This window comes from Typopeltis vanoorti, chromosome 4 (genome assembly GCF_054136105.1).
Source record: "Typopeltis vanoorti isolate ZY-2024b chromosome 4, IOZ_Tvanoo_1.0, whole genome shotgun sequence".
Lineage (NCBI taxonomy): Eukaryota > Metazoa > Arthropoda > Arachnida > Uropygi > Thelyphonidae > Typopeltis > Typopeltis vanoorti.
Genome location: NC_143552.1, coordinates 18,494,189 through 18,515,317, shown reverse-complemented (window position 1 = coordinate 18,515,317; position 21,129 = coordinate 18,494,189). Strand labels below are relative to the sequence as shown.

Sequence of the window (21,129 nt, the reverse complement as noted above, 5' to 3'; positions counted from 1 at the left end):
CAAATGCGTAGGTTTTGGTCCATTCACTTTTAAACTCCCGATTTTCTTGTTCTATCTTTCTCTTCTTTGCTGACATTTTAGATACTATAAAAATATTTTTATTCTCTTAATATTTAATTTAATGTTACAATATTCACGTTACCTAACACAATCACCAGTAAATAAAAGCACAGCAATGTCCACTACAAAACCTTTACTTATTTTTAACAAAGTGAGCAGTTTACAGACCACACCTGCACTATATGTGAAGACAATGGGCACGTTCAGACAGGCAAGTGCTACATATGCTAGCCTAGCGTGACGTCATAAATGTGTCTGAGCCAACTGCTCGATCATGGCACTACCGTAATGATCGCCATTCGCCACAAATTAAATTAATTTGTAGCAATTAATTTTCACTACAAAATAGCACTTTGCCTAGCTGATCGCACCCAATGTAAACTGACGTTTTTTTTGAGTATCAACATATGGTTAGGGGTCATTTGACCTACAAAATATTTCTTTTTACTTCTATGTTTAGATAGATCGTTTAATAATGAAAAGAGCCGCAATTATTCATTCAAAGAGCCGGTTGCTGACCCCTGATCTAGACAATACCTGCACTACCAGGTACTTAGACAGTATACTGCACATCATTCTTAGAAGAATGGTGTTATTAAAATGTACTTAAGAGCCTACACCATTTGCTCTTCTAATTCAGCCTTTATAATAAAACTGCACAACCAAATTAATTATCATTAAAGAATTTTTTTTTTCTGCAATTGTTGTATGTATTCATTTAATAATACAAGACACTTGCAGTCATATGTGCATTGGTATGCCAATATTATGCTACTCCTTTTAACAATGGAAGATGAAATTGAAAACTAAATTATACTTGCCAAAAAATTAAATTCTTGTTTACTCCTTTAAAAGTTTGCACATGAAGTATCTGTATGACTAGGCTACTTTTATGGAGAAGCTGTTGATTTAACATCAATTACCTCATTATTCCATAATACATGTCTGAAAGGAAGTGTGTTATTGTGCATGAAACTTTAAAGGTCGAAAGCAGTCTTCCCTGCAGAGTGCAGCAGCCCTTCCCATAATGCACTTCTTGCACAAACTTTGTTTACACTTGGGTAAAGGATTAAATAATTTAATTTTGTAGAAAGCTTCTGGTATTGCGATTACATGTTTTAAGATAAATAATGAGTTTAATCAAATGTAACCCTACAAGTTTCATAAGTCGTTAGACTTACATCGTCAGGGATATTAGCAAAAGATGTACAGAAAAGAGACTGGAATAATGAATTACACATATTAGATGTTATCAGAACTTCACAGTATGTACATATTATACTGAAAAGGACAATCTTTTTTTAACAAGAACGGTTATTTTTTGTGATCAACAGTTCAGGAGTGAATTTTATATTGGGATGCAAGTGTTTCAGATAGTCTTTGAAATGAATTAAGTCATCCATTGTTCCTGATAATGAAAATATCATCTTGGTTTCTTGAATAGTTTTTTAATAGCATTCACTTCAAACTTTTCCATAAAGAGTGGCCAAGGCTGGAGATAGGGACGAACCCATGGTAATCCTTCTTGTTGTTCCCGATATTTGTCCTTATCTGGCACAGAAAAAAATCTTAGCGAGAGATTTTAATTTTGCCTAATTCCACAGAACCTTCCAAAAGTGGACATTATAGCACAAATTAGAAAGGGAATACATTATCTTCCATGAACAGATCTCATCTGTATCCAAACTTCAGCTTTATTGCTCAAAACTAAATTACCACCTAGAAACATATTGAAATTGGAGTTAGCAGATCTTAAAGAATTACAATGAGATAAAAACATAGTAATAGTTAAGGCAGATGAAGGAAATGCAACAGTGGTTTTGAACACAGACAAATATGTAAGAAAAACGAATGTCCACTTGGAATTCTAACAGCTGCTTATCCTTAGACCGGGATCTCACTTGGCATACACATAATAAAACTAATGAATTGGTCATAAAGTTACCTAATTGGCCAGAAGATTTAAAAAATCTTTATCATCTAAGCATTTATTAGTCCCAAGGATTTATGTGCGCACCAAAAATACACAAAAAAGATAATCCATTAGGGTCAACTGTAGATGGGGGAGATTCTCCAACATCAAACTTGGCAAAGTATTTGTGGAGCCTAGTAGTTCTGCATATAGGAAAGACAATCATATGTGAATAATAGCTTACATTTTTTCGAAAAGGTAAAAGACTTAAATATAGAGCCTTCTGACATCTAGCAAGTTTAAACGTAGTCAGTCTTTTCATCAGTGTACCTAGGGATGATATAGCAGTGACTCTGCTTGTGAACCTTTTCTCACTAGACACACTAAGACTATTCAGACACTTATGGGCAACACTTTTTTCATATTTTGGACAACTATTGAGAACAAAAAGGACTTACCATAGGTTACCCCCCCCACACACACACCCCATCTCCAGGTCAATATAAAAAAATTTGAAACAAATTATATTAAAAACCATTACAAGACACCACAAACTTGGTTACATTACATTGATGATATTTTGTTATTTGGTAAGGAATGGATGATTTAATTCATTTCAAAGCCTACTTTGAACAGCTTACATCCCAGTATGAAATTCACTCTTCCAACTGGAAGATCACAAAAAATTACCTTTTCTTTAATATCTTTGTTGAAATAAATGGAGAAGGAAAAAAATGTCCTTTTCAGTATATATGCACATATTGCGAAGTTCTGATCAAATCTAATATGTTTAATTAATTGTTTCTAGTCTCTTTTCTGTTAAGCTTTTACTAATCCCCCTGATGATGATGCAGGGGTATTATTGAAAAGTCTGACGACTTATGAAACTTGTAGTTATATTTTATTAAACTCAGTATTTATCTTAAAACATATGGTCTCAATCCTTTCCTTCATGCTTACACAGTGATCAAAATACATCATGGAAATTATGGAAATAACTACTGCGTTAGAGTAAAACTTTAGTTTAATATAACCAAAATAAACACTTGACATTTCGACCTTCACATTAAAGTCATCATCTAGAGTATATACAAAGAAACAAGCTGCACTGCAATCTACATGGTATGCTAAAGTTACTGACCAACCATTACAACTATTGGCCTGACCTCTAGTGTAAAAAAAAAAAAAAAAAAAATTTCTACATCAAAGCTAGAGTCCTGTTATTATTATTATTATCTATTTCCTCTTTCCAATCCTTTATTTTAATTTATAAATTAAATTAAATTGGAAAGCAACATGTTCACACAAAAAATTATTACTTATATAAGTATACATATAGATTATAACAAACCTGTATGTATAGAGACCGATAAAAGCTGAAAATTGCGTAGAGTCCTTAAGTCAGGATTTGCTGGAAAACTAAGATGAATGTGTGCCATCCAAATTTTTGAGATTTTTATGCCACCATTATAGTTAAGATTAGGGTGATTAATCAGAATTTCACATGCTTCTTTAAATTTCCGTGAATTTTAGCATGTGAAATTTTGATTAACTGCAACTTGTTCACAACCTGTTATGAGGTAATCTATCAAAATACCTTCAGAAGTCCAAGAACATCACTGTATATGAATTTCCATTACCCAACACATATTCATCACCTTATCATAAAATGCAAATAGATTGTTAAAACAAGATGTACCTTTATAAACTCATTTTTACCATCATAAAGAATCCTATCTCCATCAACCCAATCCTCTATTCTGCACCTAACCAACCTCTCAAGTACCTTGACTGCAACTACAAATATACAGATTCTCTATTGAAAACTTCTTTCCCAGAACCATTCTTGCTGCAAACATGGTTTATGCTACAAGCACTCTAAAAACTCAAGTTGCTTCCATTATATGCTGGCTTAATTTCCTCAGAAATTCAGCAAATTCACTCTCCTTATTCCTATACATTATTTCCTCTTTCCAGTCCTTCCTGTTTTATGCTTCTGCTTAGACATACATTGGCAGTAGGTCTCCCATGCAGGCATTTCATAAAATACCCTATAGTGGCCTGTGTCTATGTTGCATATGTTCTTCTGGCCAATTTGTGCCTGTTTTGTGGGATTTAAAAAAAAAAAATAAAATAAAAAAATACCACTTTCCAGGAGGGAGAAAATCCTGCCATTTCTGTATGAGAGACTGGCTAACTTGTTTTTGAATGAAAATACCTGATAAAGATTCTTCACTTCCCAGATAGGAATCGAAGGTCTTTCCAGCCAAAGGATGTCGTCAAAACTGACTGAGCTACAGAGGCTTCCTTGCAATCCATATTCCTTTAATTAAAATCTCCCATTAGAATTACTTTCTTTTTTTTCATGCTCAACTAAATTGCCTAAACATTTCACAGTCAGTCGCTGTCTACGTTACCTGGCCTATAACATCATCCTTTTAGATATAGTATTCCATGCCTAAGAGTTTTTGTTATTATGTTATGCTTTTCCTGTTATGTCTGATTTTTATTTTCAGTACTAATATGTATTTTAATTTTTCTTTCTTGTGCAGGTGTCCAAATAAGCAGTGAAATAAAACAGTCATTACTAGAGATGTTATGTTTTCTTAATTGCAAAGAACCATCACCAGAAGATCTTTTGGAGGTATAGCCTTCATTATTAAATTTATAGAATTAGTGTATCCTTGAATATTGAATTTTCTTTAAAAATGCCAAAATGCTTTGGAACTTTTGCAGGTCTTTTTAAGTAGTTTTAGTGAGGTTTTTTTTTATAATGGTGTTTACTATAGTGAGAATTCACTTGATTCTCATTTTAGTTTCTCAAAATTCATGATTTGCTTTTTTCTGTCTGTTCATGCGCAAGTTTTTCCCATGCTGTCAGGATGGTTTATATTGAAATTTGATATTTGGAACCATTGCATATCTCTGTTGGGTCATCTTAGTTTTCATTTCAAGCAGACCATTTGCAGGGACATAAAGGGAATAAAATTATTATAACATACAATTTCATGTTGATATTAGATGTAATAATTTCATTTATACTGAGTGGAATTAATAAAATTTGGGATTTAGAATAACACACTACAATATGACCATGTTTTGGCTTCATTCAGGTAATTTTTAATTGTCAAAACAATTCAAAGTATAGTAATAATTCTGCACTGTCTGGATGAAATTCAGTGAATTTGGTATTTATAATCTCTCTTAAACATATGAGTGATTTTAGTTTGACCATTTTGTAGCACCAAAATTAGGGAAGACAAAATTATATGTGTGCATTACATACTCATTAATTTTTTTTACAAAAGTATTACCCTCAATAGCCCCTTCTTTAAATATGTAAATTAGTTGTAGACATTTCTGTAATTTTCATGAAAATTGCTGCAAGAGAGCTTAATGCTGAACAATATCAAACCATATTGTGCATGTAAACTATGATCATGATGGCATAATATATATTTGGTTGCAAGTGTGCTGCTGCAGTATGTTAATTTTCTTTTAAGTTAAAGTTTGTTGTTGAACAGATTCCCCTTCTCCCAGTTCAAATTGGATTTTTATTGGTACAAAGATAATACAGTAAAGTCTCACTATAATGAACACCATTATAACAAACTCTCTCACTATAGCAAGCTACTGAAAAGTTCCAACCAAATCCTTATAAGCAGCACAATACTGTTCTGAAACAAATTCACTATGGCATACCATCAACTATAACAAACTATTCATGTCCTAATGAGTTTGCTATAGTGAGAGTTGACTGTAATAATTTGATAACATCTTTCATTTGATTTAATCTATCATTTGAATAGATCAATCCATTTTAGATGAATTATGGACTCTACAACCATGTTAGAAATAATTATTTTAATTTCTCAACGTTTCGACCTTCATATTAAGGTCATCATCTGGAGTATACATGTGTATGTTCAGAGACAAGCTATACTACATTTCACACAGTATGCTAAAGAGACAGTAATGTGATCAACGGTTATTCTGCTGGCCTGACCTCTAGTGAAAATAAAATAACTACATCAAAGCTATATTCTATTTAAGACAACATCAAGAAATTTTTTTTTTCCCTACAGATAGTTTTATTACAGCAAAAATGATGTCCTCATTTAACATAAGAATTGTTATTTTAGATTTAAGATCCTGAATTACCTATAGTCCTATTTATAATTAACTCTTAGGGAGAAAGGTTATTTTGGTAGAATATGTGCCTTCCATATTCTTGGGATGTTTAGACTCATTATTGTTAAGATTAGGGTGATTGATAAGAATTAAGAATTTCACAGACCTCCTTAAATTTACATTCATACCACATTTGGGTGTGATGTAAAACATGGTATGAATGTAAATTTCATCCCCTGTTAAACATCCCCCCCCCCAATGGTACTTATCCAACTCTTCTGATGTTCCATCCATGCTTCTTACATCGATGGTGCCAGGAACTGTGAAAGCAAGCTACTGGAACAACTCAACATCAGTAGAGTTCAAGATTGGCACCATCGATGTAAGATGCATGGATGGAACATCAGAAGAGTTGGATAAGTACCAGATCAACAAGACAGGTATTACCAGAAAAAAAAGAAGACAAAAACAAGTGAGATCTTCCTTTTCAGGGAAAAGGAGGAGTTATAGTATTCAATACTAATTATGAAGATAATCTTGAATGGCAGGCGATATCAAGTGTCAACTAAGGAAGAAATGGAGGAATTTTTCTAGGCAACAAAGAAGGAAGATGATACAATCAGAGAAAAAAAAAGTTGGTCTTTGATGGAGATCTAAATAGCAGAGTAGGAAATGATTACCAGGCATATAGAAATGTTTTAGGAAAATTTGTAGAAAAGAGCAAATCTAATAACAGCAGGAAGTAACTGCTGGATTTCTGTTCAGGACATGGACTAGTTATTACTAACACTGTGTTGGAACATAAAAAATGTGCACAAATTCACATGAAGAGAAGATGCAAGGAATAAGAAAAGTCTCATTGACTATGTTATTATTGTTTGTAGTGTTTAACTACTGGTTTAAGACACAAGAATGTACAGAGGATTTGAAATTGGAAGTGATCACTATTTAGTGTTGAGTGGGATAAAATTGAATTTCATATTGAAAAGAAGAGTAAAAAAGTTTTAAAGCAAATCAAAGTTGAACAGCTTTCAGAGGTGAACTGTAGACTGAAATACACAAACATTTATTTGCAAAAAAAATGAATGATATTTAAAAGAAGAACCTAACTCTGGAGATTCAGTTACAAACCCTGAAGAAAGCATTGATTGATTCAGCCAGAGAGGCATGTGTTGAGGTTGTCTTCAAGAATAGAAAAATCATAACTCTGTGCTGGACCCAGGAAGTTAAAGAGGCAGTCAAGGAAAAGAAAGCATATCAAAAGTTCCTGGCAAGTAACTCAGCTTACGATCTTAAAGAATAAAAGAAAAATATAAGAAAGGAAAGTGCTCTGTGTGTGTGTGTATATATATATATATATTTGTTGTAAGTTATTAATAACTTAACACATATAAAACCAACAGTAATAAACTTTAATGAATTAAAGGTACAAATATTTCATATTGAAAGTAACAGTACATCATCAGTGTTGAACAAACAGTTAAAGGAATGGAATGCAAATGATATATGCACATAAACACAAGAAAGATATTTAATTAACCAAATATTTCGGTCTGGAAATAGCAGACCATCCTCAGTGGTATTACAAGAACAGTTTTAAAAAAAATACAAGCTAGAATACTAACAATAGAGCGTTAAAAATAGAACATGCCGCGTGATGTTATATCACTAAGTATTAAGTATAAAACGGAATATTTTGAAGTAGAGACATGATTGAAAAAAAAAAAAAATTAATGAGTAATCTTGATTAGACTTCCAGATTTTTGATATAGATATACAGTCATTACGATTCAGGTTGGGATGATGGAGCAAGGCCTCCACGCTTTCCTTGAACAAACGTTCGAACCTATAACGGGATCTATGTAAGAGGCGAGTCCTGGACCAAAAGATGCTGTGGTCAGTTTCAATCCTGTGTTGAGCCAATCCAGACTTTTCAGGTTTGTTGTGAAGAATGGAGGATTGATGTTCTTGGATTCTTTTTTCAAGAGAACATCCAGTCTGTCCAAAATAGGAGAGATCACAGTTGCAAGGAATTTGATAAACTCCAGGAAGAGATAAAGTTGAGCGTTTGTCTCTTTAGGAGAAGGAAAATGAGAAGACAATTTGTTAATAGGTGAATACATAGTTGTTAAATCATATTTCTTTATAAAATTCTTGCGATAGGTTCTGAAATACCGGAGATATAAGGAATAGGCACTCGACGTATTGAAACTTTGTTGTTCTGTGGAGGATTATAAGAATTGAGAAGATGTTGAGTACTTTTTTTAGAAAAGCCATTGAGTTTCATGTGTTGTTGGATAGTAGAAAGTTCTTTCTGTAGATAATCAAAAGTAGAACATTAGTTTTGGCTCTTCTGGTGAGGCATTTTATAATTCCTGTTTTTTTAAATGGATGATGGGCTGATTCTTTAAGAATATAACAACCTGTGAACGTTGGTTTCCTGTATCCTGTAGTTGTAAGAATATTTGAAGGTGACCGGATGAGTAGAACGTCTAAAAAAGATAACTGGTTGTTTTCTTCTATTTCCATAGTAAACTTTATACGATGATGCAAGGAATTAATACTGTTTAAAAAAGAAGGTAAAGAGTTTTTGCTGTGAGGCCAAATAGTAAAGATGTCATCTATATATCTTACCCAAAAAGATGGTTGAGGGAAAATAGATCAGAAGAGGACTTTTTCTAAATGTTCTAGTTCAGCGCTCTTTCCTCCATTTCTAAGCTTCTTCAACAACCTCCAGAATATCTTACTGCCTTCTTGAATATTTAGTTTCTATGTTCTTGCCAAAGTCCTGCCATGACTTTTAGCTAGTTTTACACAGTGTTTAGCTTTCTTACATTTGTCTCTGTATTCTCTAATAGCACAAGCTGACTTATTTGACAGGAGCATTTGATATGCTTTCTTCTTTTCCTTCACTGCCTCTTTAACTTCCTGTGTCTGCCAGGGAGTTCTGATTTTTCTATCCTTGCAGACAACCTCACCACATGCCTGTCTGGCTGAATCAATCAGGGTTTGCTTCAAGGCTTGCCACTGAATCTCCAATGTTTGGTTCCTGCTCTCAAACTCTTTCATTTTATCTTCAATAATCTTTGTGTATTTTAGTCTACAGTTTACATCTGAGAGCTGCTCAACTTTTATTTGCTATAAAACTTTCTTACATGTTATTCTTTTCAATATGAAATTGAATTTTATCCTGCTCAAGACTAAATAGTGATCACTTTCAATTTCAAATCCTCTTTACACTCTGGTGTCTTGCGCCATTGGGAAAACATCACTATCAACAATAACATAGTCAAATGAGACTTTTCTTATTCCTTGCCTCTTCTCTCCATGTGAATTAGTGCACATTCTTATTTGGAAACATTGTGTTAGTAATAATCAGTCTATGTCCTGAGCAGAAATCCAACAGGTATTTGCCATTATTATTAGCTTTGCTCTTTTCTCCAAATTTTCCCAAAATATTTTTGTATGTCTGACAATCATTTCCTACTCTGCTATTTAGATCCCTAACAAGGACTAACTTTTCCTTTTTCATTGTGTCAGTTGCTTTCTCTACAGCCTCAAAAAATTCCTCCACTTCTACCTTAGTAGAACCTTCTGTGGGACCATAGGCACAAATAAGTCTCATTGTCCAATTCCCCATTCTGATGTTTGCCCACATCACTCTACTTGAGACTGCCTGCCATTCAAGAAGATTAGCCTCGTATTTTGTGTTCAATACTATGGCTACTCCTTCTTTTCCTTGATTGTCATTGCCTGAATATAACATTTTGTATTTATTGCTCAGAAAGATCTCACCTTTTTGTCTTTTTTATTTCAGTCACCCCTATTATATCGATCTGGTATTTATCTAATTCCTCAGCTAGCTCCATTTCTTTGCCATTCAGGCTTTTTATGTTAATAGTGCCGATCTTTAACTGTGGTGATGTTATGTTGGGGTGTGTTTTTAGATTTGTTCCAGTGACTTTTCGCTGTTTGCCCCGGTTCCTTGGCGAAAACTACAGGGGCCTTGTTTCACTGGGCGACGCCCCAGTGAAACAAGGCATGAAATTCTGTCATGTTGTACCATCCTTTTTTATTTTGGTTTAAGCCAATAAGAATACAGTTTGGTTGGCTAAATCCCAAATTGCCAGCCCATCCTCGTTCATTCAGTATCCAGGTAGATACCCAATAGGGTGCACCACGAGAAGGTGAGGATTGGACATTAGGTCAGAAGCCCTGGTCGGTTCTCTGCATTCCTTTAAAGGCTATGTGGAGGTCTCCTCTCAATTTATAGCTTTGACCCTTAAGCATATATTTGTACCTTTAATTCATTAAATTTTATTACTGTTGGTTTTATACGTGCTAAGTTATTAATTTTAATTATGTTGTAAGTTATGTTAATCATGAGACAAGAATGTACATTCTCTCCATGTTGTTTGTCATATATATGGATCTTATTAATAAGGAAAGTTGCACTAAACCTGATATCAAAACTGGAGATGTTAATCTCAGCTCTTTACTTTATGCAGATGACATTATACTTCTAAATAAATCCAGTATAAGTCTGCAGGATTCCTTGAATAAATTGATTAACTGCTATGATAAATATGCTATGAAAATTTACACAAGAAAAAGACAAATAATGAAAATAGCCTGTATACCCCTGAAGAGTACATATCAGAAATTGATGATGGTGAAAATGAAAATATGCAGAAACATTGAATACATTATGAATACATTATTGAATACATCATTCTGAATGATGAACCTATAGAACAAGTAAAACATCTCAGCCATTTAGGCATAGTTTTTAGTGAAGATGGCAAATTAAATATGGAAATAGACAGCAGAATTAGCAGAGATGGTATGTTAGGAAATCAACTGAATATATTTATTTAGAATAAGAGAGAAATTAGTCAAAACACTAAACTAGCTGTGTACAAAACAGTATTCAAAATCAATTTTAACTTATGGATTTGAGAGCTGGGTTAAAAATAAAATACTTGATCAGAGACTGGAGACCACAGATATGAGAGGTTGGAGAAAGATTAGAGGAGTGAACAGATAGCATCAATGGCAATATCATATTAAGAATGAAGATATTAGGAAAGAACTTGACATTGTTAGCATTAAGGAATGTGTTAGCAGAGCTAATCTCAGGTGGTATGATTACTTAAACATAATGGAGGGGTGGGAGGGAGGAAAGATTAGCAGAAACAAGTGTTCTTTGCCAGAATGGCAAGAAAAAAGCCCCATAAAGCCTATATCAATCCACCTAAACCAGATACAGGTGGATTGATACAGCTGCAGAAAACAGAAATATAAGATCTGATAATATTGGAGTCTTAACAAATATGATTAATATGGACGAAAAGTGTGATAGGAATATAATAATAATATAATGTAATTTTTTCATGTATTACTATCATAGTATCCTGTACATCCCCTCCCTTAGGGTACATGTCAGGAATTTGATGATGAATGTCAATTATTCAAGATTTTGATAATATTAGTTCTTCTTTTTATGTGTAAATCATCTTTGATGTCTTTCTTATAGTTATCAGAGTTAATATTATAAGTACTAACCACAGAAGCTTATAGTTTTCAATCTGTAATAACTAATTGGATATCATTTCAAGATCTTGTCATATGATGGACTGTTTAGTTTATTTATCCATGTCCATCTGGTTCTAACCATAAAACTATAACATGACTTGAATATTCAAATGTTTCTGTGGAGAGAATGCATATCCTTGTCTCACAACTAATTTAATATCATACCATCTTCCTGTACCTCCTTCAAATGTCTATATGGATCACATTGTGAAGGAAAGTGGCACTAAACCTGATATCAAAACTGGAGATGTTAATCTTGGCTCTTTACTTTATGCTGATGATATTATACTTCTAAATAAATCCAGTACAAGTCTACTGGATTCCTTGAATTAATTTAATATTTTGAAATATAACATTGACATTTAATGATTATCAGCAATAAAATCAGATGTTTCAGAAGAATAATCAGTTTTTCAGAATTGTCATTTCCAAAACACGTTATGATTAAAGTAGTTCAGTGCTTAAAATTGGGTCTGGATACAAGTGTGTGCGTGTGTGTGTGTGTGTGTGCGTGCGTGCGTGTGCACACATAATTGTCTACATGCATGCATTAGTAGAATAGAATTATTTGGCAGAAAACACTTTACCACCTCTGTCTGTTCTTGTTGCTCATATTTAAGAATCATCTTATTTAAACCACATCATCCATGTATCACATATAATTTATTTAATTTTATGTCCACTTGTGAGTTCTGTGAACTAAGAATGTTCCTAAATGAAACTTTTTTTTTTGTGTGAAATATCAAGCATCAAATCAAATGACATTTGTTGTTTATTTTTCTTTAGGTGTACATGTGCTTCAACAACTAAATGTCTCATTTTCATATTTTCAGTTTCATATTTGCTCAGGTGATATCATTATTTGCAGGAACAGAAAATGACAGCTGCAATTTCCACATGTTAGGCTTCTATTTTTAAACATTTACTAATAATAACCACATCTCTATTTCTCAACTTTATGCATTATAATATATATGTGGATACAAGGGGATTTTGTGTTTCATGTACATTAATCGCATAGCATCAGAATAAATAATGTTGAGAAGTTTTTAGCATTTGTTGGTGCAACTCGGTAAAAAATGGCAGGCATTAGTGAGACTTTGTGAACAGAGGAAGATACTATTACTGAGATTGAATGCAAGGGATGTTGTGTTCATGAAGGAAACACAGACGAGAATGGAAAGGTGTTCCTGATGATAGCAGAAAAACCACAACCAACAAGTGTGGAAGTTCAAAAGGAAGAGAGTTGAGGGGAAGCAGTGCATTTGAAGCTATCTCATGTTGAGATTTAAGCTGACAGGATAAAACATATAGTCAACTTAATTTGATCCTGCAACTTCTGTTTGGGGGGGGGGGGGGCATAAGGGTCAAAGCTGTATAACTGAGAGGAGACTTCCACGTAGCCTTTAAAAGGATTCCAGAGAACCGACAGGATTTCTGACCTAATTGTCCAATCCTCACCTTGATGTGGTGCACCCTGTTGGGTATCTACCTGGATACTGAACGAACAAGGATGGGCTGGCAAATTGGGATTTAGCCGAACAAATTGTATTCTTATTGGCTTAAACCAAAATACAAAATGATGGTACAACATGACAAAATTTCTTGCCAGCTAGGACGTTGCCTGGTTAACACGTTCGCTGCCACGCTACTTCGGCATAGTCTATTCCCATGCGCCAAGTAATTTCACTTCTTCGAGGTCATTACGGTAATCTCGTTGCCGGCGGTAAGCGTCATACGAGTATACTCGTAGTTGGCTTGTGTGGCTGGTTTACCAACTACGAGTATACTCGTAGTTGGCAGCGAATGTGTTAAACGAGGCCCCTATTCTTTTCGAGGGAACCAGGGCGAACAGCAAAAATTCAGCTACTGGAACAAATTTGAAAACACACCCCAACTCAACATCACCACAGTTAAAGATCAGTACTATTAATATAAGAAGCCTGAATGGCAAAGAAATGGAACTAGCTGAGCAATTAGATAAATATCAGATCAATATAATACGGGTGACTGAAACAAAAAAGACAAAAACTGGTGAGATCTTTCTGAGCAATAAATACGAAATGTTATACTCAGGCAATGACAATCAAGGAAAAGAAGGAGTGGCCATAGTATTCAACACTAAATACAAAGCTAAACTTCTTGAATGGCAGGCAGTCTCAAGTAGAGTGATGTGGGCAAATATGAGAAAGGGGAACTGGATAATGGGACTTATTTGTGCCTGTGGTCCCACAGAAGGTTCTACTAAGGTAGAAGTGGAGGAATTTTTTGAGGCTTTAGAGAAAGAAACTGACACAATGAAAAAGGAAAAGTTGGTCCCTGTTGGAGATCTAAATAGCAGAGTAGGAAATGGTTGTCAGACACACAAAAATATATTGGGAAAATTTGGAGAAAAGAACAAAGCTAATAATAATAGAAAATACTTATTGGATTTCTGCTGAGGACATAGACTGGTTATTACTAACACAATGTTCCAAAATAAGAATGTGCACAAATTCACATGGAGAGAAGAGGCAAGGAATAAGAAAAGTCTCATTTGACTATGTTATTGTTGATAGTGATGTTTTCCCAATGGTGCTGGACACCAAAGTGTACAGAGGATTTGAAATTGGAAGTAATCACTATTTAGTCTTGAGCAGGATAAAATTGAATTTCATATTGAAAAGAATAACATGTAAGAAAGTTTTAAAGCAAATAAAAGTTGAGCAGATCTCAAATGTGAACTGTAGACTAAAATACACAAAGATTATTGAAGAAAAAATGAAAGAGTTTGAGAACAGCAACCAAACCTTGGATATTCAGTGGCAAGCCTTGAAGCAAACCCTGATTGATTCAGCCAGACAGGCATGTGGTGAGGTTGTCTGCAAGGATAGAAAAATCAGAACTCCCTGGCAGACACAGGAAGTTAAAGAGGCAGTGAAGGAAAAGAAGAAAGCATATCAAATGCTCCTGTCAAATAAGTCAGCTTTTGCTATTAGAGAATACAGAGACAAATGTAAGAAAGCTAAACACTTTGTAAAACTATCTAAACAGAAGTCATGGGAGGACTTTCTTAAGAACATAGAAAATAAATATCAAGAAGTTGGCAAAATATTCTGGAGGTTGTTGATGAAGCTTAGAAATGGAGGAAAGAGTGAAAAGTGAGGAAAGAGTAAGAGGAATTAGAGATGATAAAGGTGACATGAAAACCGGAGAAAAGGATATCCTTGAAGTATGGAGCAATTACTTCGAAAAATTGCTAAATGAAACAAGCATTAATAGCACAGTGGTAAAAAACACTCGACAGGCATATAGTCAGGAATACCTATCCATACTTGAAGTAGAAAAAGCCATCAAAGGCCTGAAACGTGGAAAGGCAGCAGGAGTAAATGATATTCAACCAGAAATGCTTAAGTAGGGTGGTATAAAAGTCTTACAGTGGCTGCACTGTATAGTTCAGAAGGCATGGACAGAAGAACAAATTCCAGATAATTGCAGTAGAACTCTCATAGTACCCATATGTAAAAAGGGAAATAAAACTGAATGTGAGAATTAGAGAGATTTCCTACTAAGTGTTCCTGGTAAGATTATGCAAGTATACTTGAGAAATGGTTGAGAAGAATCGTGGAAGAAAAGCTTGGTGAAGAATAAGCTGGATTCAGGCCTAATAGAGGCTGTCAGGATCAGATCTTCACTTTACAACAAATAGTTGAGAAATCATTGGAATATAGCAACAATCTGTATTTAACTTTTGTTGATCTGGAAAAGGCATATGACAAGGTGCCAGTGCTAGAGTTATATGGTGTCAATGGGGCATTATATCCAGCTATACTTAGTCTTTATTTGAGTTGTAAGTCAGCAGTTAGAATTGAAGGAAGTACAGGAAGATGGTTTAATGTTAAATCTGGTGTGAGACAAGGATGTACATTATCCCCTCTGTTATTCATTATCTATATGGATCACATTATGAAGGAGAGTGGTATTAAACATGATATCAAAATTGGAGATGTTAATGTCAGCTCTTTGCTTTATGCATTTGATTTTATACTTCTAAATAAATCAACTACAAGTCTGCAAGATTCCCTGACTAAATTGAATAACTGTTGTCATAGATATGGTATGAAGGTCAGCAATAAAAAAAAAAAGACAATGAAAATAGGCAGAATCGTTGAAAATGTCAACTGCGTTGTGAACGGAGAACCTGTGGAACAGGTAAAACATTTCAGCTACTTAGGTATGATTTTGGTAAATTAAATATGGAAATAGACAACAGAATCAGCAATGCTGGTATGGTAGGAAGTCAGTTGAATAAATTTATATGGAATAAGAAAGAAATTGTCGGTACACTAAATGAGTTGTATACAAGACAGTGTTCAAACCAGTTTTAACTTATGGATCTGAGAGCTGTGTTTGACTAGAGACTGCAGATATGTGAGTCCTGAGAAAGATTATAGGGGTGAACAGATGTCATCAATGGCAATATTATATTAAAAACGAAGATATTAGGAAAGAACTTGACATTGTCAGCATCCAGGAATGCATTAGCTGAGCTAATCTCACTTGGTATGGTCACTTAAACAGAATGGGTGAGGAAAGATTAGTAAAACAAGTGTTCTCTGCCAGGTTGGCAGGAAAACGATCCAGAGGAATACCAATATGTAGGTGGATTGATACAGTTCAAAGTGCCTTTGACGATAGAAATATAAGATCTGATAATGTTGGAGTCTTGACAAGTAACAGACTGATTTGGAGGAAAAATTGTAGATAGGAAGTTAATAATGATGTAAATTTTTCATGTAGTACTATCATATCCTGTACACCCCTTGAGAGTAACTGGCAGTAATTTGATGATGATGATGACGACTTCTGTTTGGTGTGGGTCCAGATTTTCGTTCTCTGCATTTTCTTTCACAATTTCCCTTACTGCCTTTTCAAATATGTGCAAGCATATTTGAAATGTGTAATGTTCAATAAGGAAACTTCATTTCCATTTTTGCATTCAATTTTATTTATCTTTTTTACAGATCAGTGTTATGAGAGCTCTACTCCAGTCACAGAGTTTGACTTCCTGCCTAGGCATTTTGATTTATGCATCGTATCAACAATATTCTAGTGGCATATCATCTCTCCAGCTGCCTTTCCACATTTCTAGTCAGGAGCAAAGAAAACATGTTCATTCTCAATGGAGAACCCATAGGACAAGAACATTTCAACTATTTAGGTGCAATTTTCCATGTAGAATGCAAACATGGAAATAGATAATCAAATAAGCAAAGCTGGTATGGTAGGAGGGTCTCTGTTTCATTCATCATCTTCAAATTCCTGCCATGTACCCTCAAGGGGTGTACAGGATATGATAGTAATACATGAAAAATTTACATCATAACTAACTTCCTATCTACAATTTTCCTCCAAATCAATCTATTACCTGTTAAGGCTCCAACATTATCAGATCTTATATTTCTATCTCTTCTAAGGCACTTTTTATTGTATCAGTCCACCTATATCTTGGACTTCCGCTGGGTTTTTTTCCTGCCAACCTGGCAGAGAACACTTGTTTTGTTAATCTTTCCTCACCCATTCTGTTTAAGTGACCATATCAACTGAGATTAGCTCTGCTAATGCATTCCTGGATGCTGACAATGTCAAGTTCTTTCCTAATATGCTCGTTTTTAATATTATATTGCCATTGATGCCATCTTTTCATGCCTCTAATCTTTCTCAGGACACTCATATCTGCTGTCTCTAGTCTTTGGTCAAGTATTTTACTTCTGATCCAGCTCTCAGATTCATAAGTTAAAATTGGCTTGAATCCTGCCTTGTATACAGCTAATTTACTGTTTTGGCTAATTTGTCTCTTATTTCATATAAATTTATTCAGTTGACTTCCTACCATACCAGCTTTGTTGATTCTGTTGTCTCTTTCCATGTGCCTAAGTAGCTGAAATGTTTTACTTATTCTATAGGTTCTTCACAATACAGTTGATATTTTCGATGTTTCTGCCTATTTTCATTGTCTTTGTCTTTTTAATGCTCACTTTCATATCATATCTATTACAACAGTTATTCACTTTAGTCAGTTAATCTTGCAGACTTGTAGCAGATTTATTTAGAAGCATAACATCGTCTGCATTAACATCTCCAATTTTGATATCAGGTTTCTTTCATAATGTGATCCATATAGATAATCTATAACAGAGGGGATAATGTACATCCTTGTCTGACACCAGATTTAACATTAAACCACCTTCCTGTACTTCCTTCAATTCTAACTGCTGGCTTACAACTCAAAGACTAAGTATTGCTAGTATATAAGACTCATATTTAGGCTTATGTTTTGTTTAAACTCATTATTAGGTTTAATGGAATAAATACAGCACAGAAACAATTAAACACAAGTTTAATCGATACTACATTCATTTCTGTCACAGAGGCATCGGAAATATAATCTTAAAATTTTACAATCTTTTAAAAGCGCACACAAAACAACAAATGGAAAATAAGACTAACAGCCTAAAGTCCTATGAGGGAGGCATAAAAATTAAAGTTTCACAAATCTTGGGATGTTTTATACAACTATATTTATTAAGATTATGTTGGTTTTTTAAATCTGCTGCTGATTCTAAGACAAGTTTATATTTGTTGCATTTGAGGCATGGTAGTTTTTTTTCCTATTTGATTCTGTTGAATGTATCCAAGGCATGTTCAGCCAGACCTGACTGACTGACCATAGTTACGGAGGCAGGTGTATTTCTTGTTCTTCTAGGTGGGTGTTGGAAGATATTTGACATTGCATAATTTATGGAGAATATGAAGCTGGCTATCAGAGAGATTTCTTTTAGGCAGCTATGCTTATGTAAAGATGTTAGCTACTATTGCCTGTTGTTACTGGCAATAGTAGGAGGCAAATTATAGATGCCACATTCTATATTTAGCATGAAGTCTGAGGATGGAGGACAAGGCAATGTTGTGGCCAAGGCTAAGGACACTGATTGGCTGTTTAGTTGTCCTTTTGATTAAAGGTTCACAACAACTTGAAGAGGCTGATTCTGTGGCTCACAAAAACGGGTCAATGAAGGTTTTCATAATTTTTTGATAAACATATCAAAAAGTTTTTTAACATGTTTATCAAAAAATTATAAGAAATAAAAAAAAATCTCTCTGACAGCCAGCTCCATATACTACATAAATAATGCAAAGACAAAAATATAATTACTAGAGCTGGCAAGGGTAATGCTGCTGTGATCATCAATGCTAGCAATTATAATCAGAAAATGAATGCATTGCTCAGAGACTGCGCTACCTATAAACCATTAGATTATGATATAACCAGTTCTCAGAAGAAAACATTAAAAGGACTTCTAAAAATGCCACTTCTTGGTCTCCTGAAATTGTTAAAAAAAACTCAGTTTAATTTTACCTCACTCCCAAATATATTGACTGTTTAAAATTCATAAACCTAATAACCTTCTCTGTCTCATAGTTGTTACTACTGACTTCTCCTCCTCCCCTCTTTAAGTTAGCCAAGCAGCTAAATCTTTAACCCTACTTACTGGTCATACTTCATCTTATATTAAAAATTCCACACATTTCAAATCCTTAATCCAAAATTTAGCTTTAAATAATAAAGATATCATGGTGAGCTTTGATGTCAGCTCTTTATTGATCAGTATATCCCCTTTCTGATACTTGAACTTTATTACTGAAAAATGCTTTCCTCTTGATATCAATGATCTTTTCAGTTTTCACATTCATGCTGGCTACTTGGATACCATACATAAACAGGCAGAGGGGACAGCCATGGTCTCCCCCCCCCCTTTCAAGCCAATTTTTATATGGATGAGATCACTTCCAGGCATATTGGAGACCTGCAGCTGCTTAAAAAAGTTCCATGTTTGGCTTCTAGAGCAGAGTTTCCATATTATGTAAAAATAACAATAAAATTTATTTAAAAAATAGAAAAAAATTTCTTAGCCTGTCTGATGTTACTTTAAGTTTACATTTCAAGAACGGCAGTCACATAAAAAAAAAAAAGACACCTTAATCACAGACAAGTGAAATTATGAAGAAACTATTAAAAATCTTAGGGGCTTTACTCATGAAAAACTTGCAAATATTTGGAAAAATACACATCTCACTAAAGAACTTAGTTTATATCTCAGTGGCACTCTCCATTGTTCTTTATTGTGCAGAGATTTTGGTTATCAAACAGAAAAGAACAACAAAAATTGCAGGTGTTGAAAACATGTGTTTGAGGAAATAAACAGCATGGATTGAAATAAAAACCAGTTAGAAGAATTACACTACCATATGTAGAAAGAATCGAAGAAAAACTATTAGTGATATTGATATTTATAATAGAATACCTACTGTACAATTTCTTCAAATAATCCAAAATGAGAATAAGGAAAGATACTGTAGAAAGACTTAAATGGATAGAAAGCATTAACGAGCATAAATGGGCTGAATGCTTACAGTAATTTAAATAACTTTGCTGAAGATGGACTGGAAGCACTGGACTGCAAAGCTATTGTTAGTGGGGGCCTCAACCTGCATTAGGCAGATCAGTAAGAAAAAGACGAATCAGTTTGCATATGTATAGTTTCATATGCAGACTATTAATATGCCATAAGCCATTTAATATTCTAAATCTCGTAAAATTCCCAAGAATTTAAAAACTCTTCATTTTGAACATGCCTTCCTGCCAAGGTATTTAAGCAAGACTCAGAAACATGATTCAGTGATGATGATTCTTTTTAGATCATTATTGCTAGGTACTAGTCATTATAATAAATTTAGTTTAATCCTTTATCCAAGTGTGAGCAAACAAAGTTTGCGCCTGAAAATATCTTCAGGACTGAATATGGTGTTGTACTACCTTACCTCAGTAAGGTAGTACAACACCGGGAAACTCGTAGCAAAGGTGGACCAAGCTAACAACTCCTATCCCAGTATCTCCCATAATGCAACTCCTATCGGTAGAGATGACCTCGCTATTGCTTCTTCCTGGTATCTCCACCTCTGGGCCTGGCTCCCACTGAAGAGACCTCAATAAAGGTCGAAACTAGTCTGGGTAGTGGCCAATCCCTTAATGCATAACATTGTACATATCTGCAAGGAGATGTGTTTTGCATTATGGGAGATACTGGGATAGGAGTGTTGTTAGCTTGGTCCACCTTTGCTACGAGTTGCCCGGTGTTGTACTACCTTTCCCCAGTAAGGTAGTACAACACCTTACTTAGAAGATATTTTCAGGTGCAAACTTTGTTTGCTCACACTTGGATAAAGGATTAAACTAAATTCATTATAGTCTAACCAAGTGAAAAATAAACTTTCAACTTCTAATAGGTACTAGTCAGTTGATAATATTCACATTTTATTAACTTGAAAATGAATATAGCATTTTTCATTTATTGAAAATGAAAAACTTGTGAGTATTTCTTTTTTAATTT

The 21,129-nt window shown here is 34.2% G+C and overlaps 1 protein-coding gene across 1 annotated transcript in view; it reads left to right on the top strand.

The window, feature by feature from the left end:
- The window catches only part of LOC150107135 (small ribosomal subunit protein mS39-like), a 369,834-nt gene that overhangs the window by 17,599 nt on the left and 331,106 nt on the right, over nt 1–21,129 (top strand). The window contains exon 2 of the mRNA XM_090391018.1: nt 4,525–4,616. Within this exon, the coding sequence (XP_090247144.1) occupies nt 4,525–4,616 (92 nt within the window). The remainder of the gene's footprint in view (nt 1–4,524; nt 4,617–21,129) is intronic.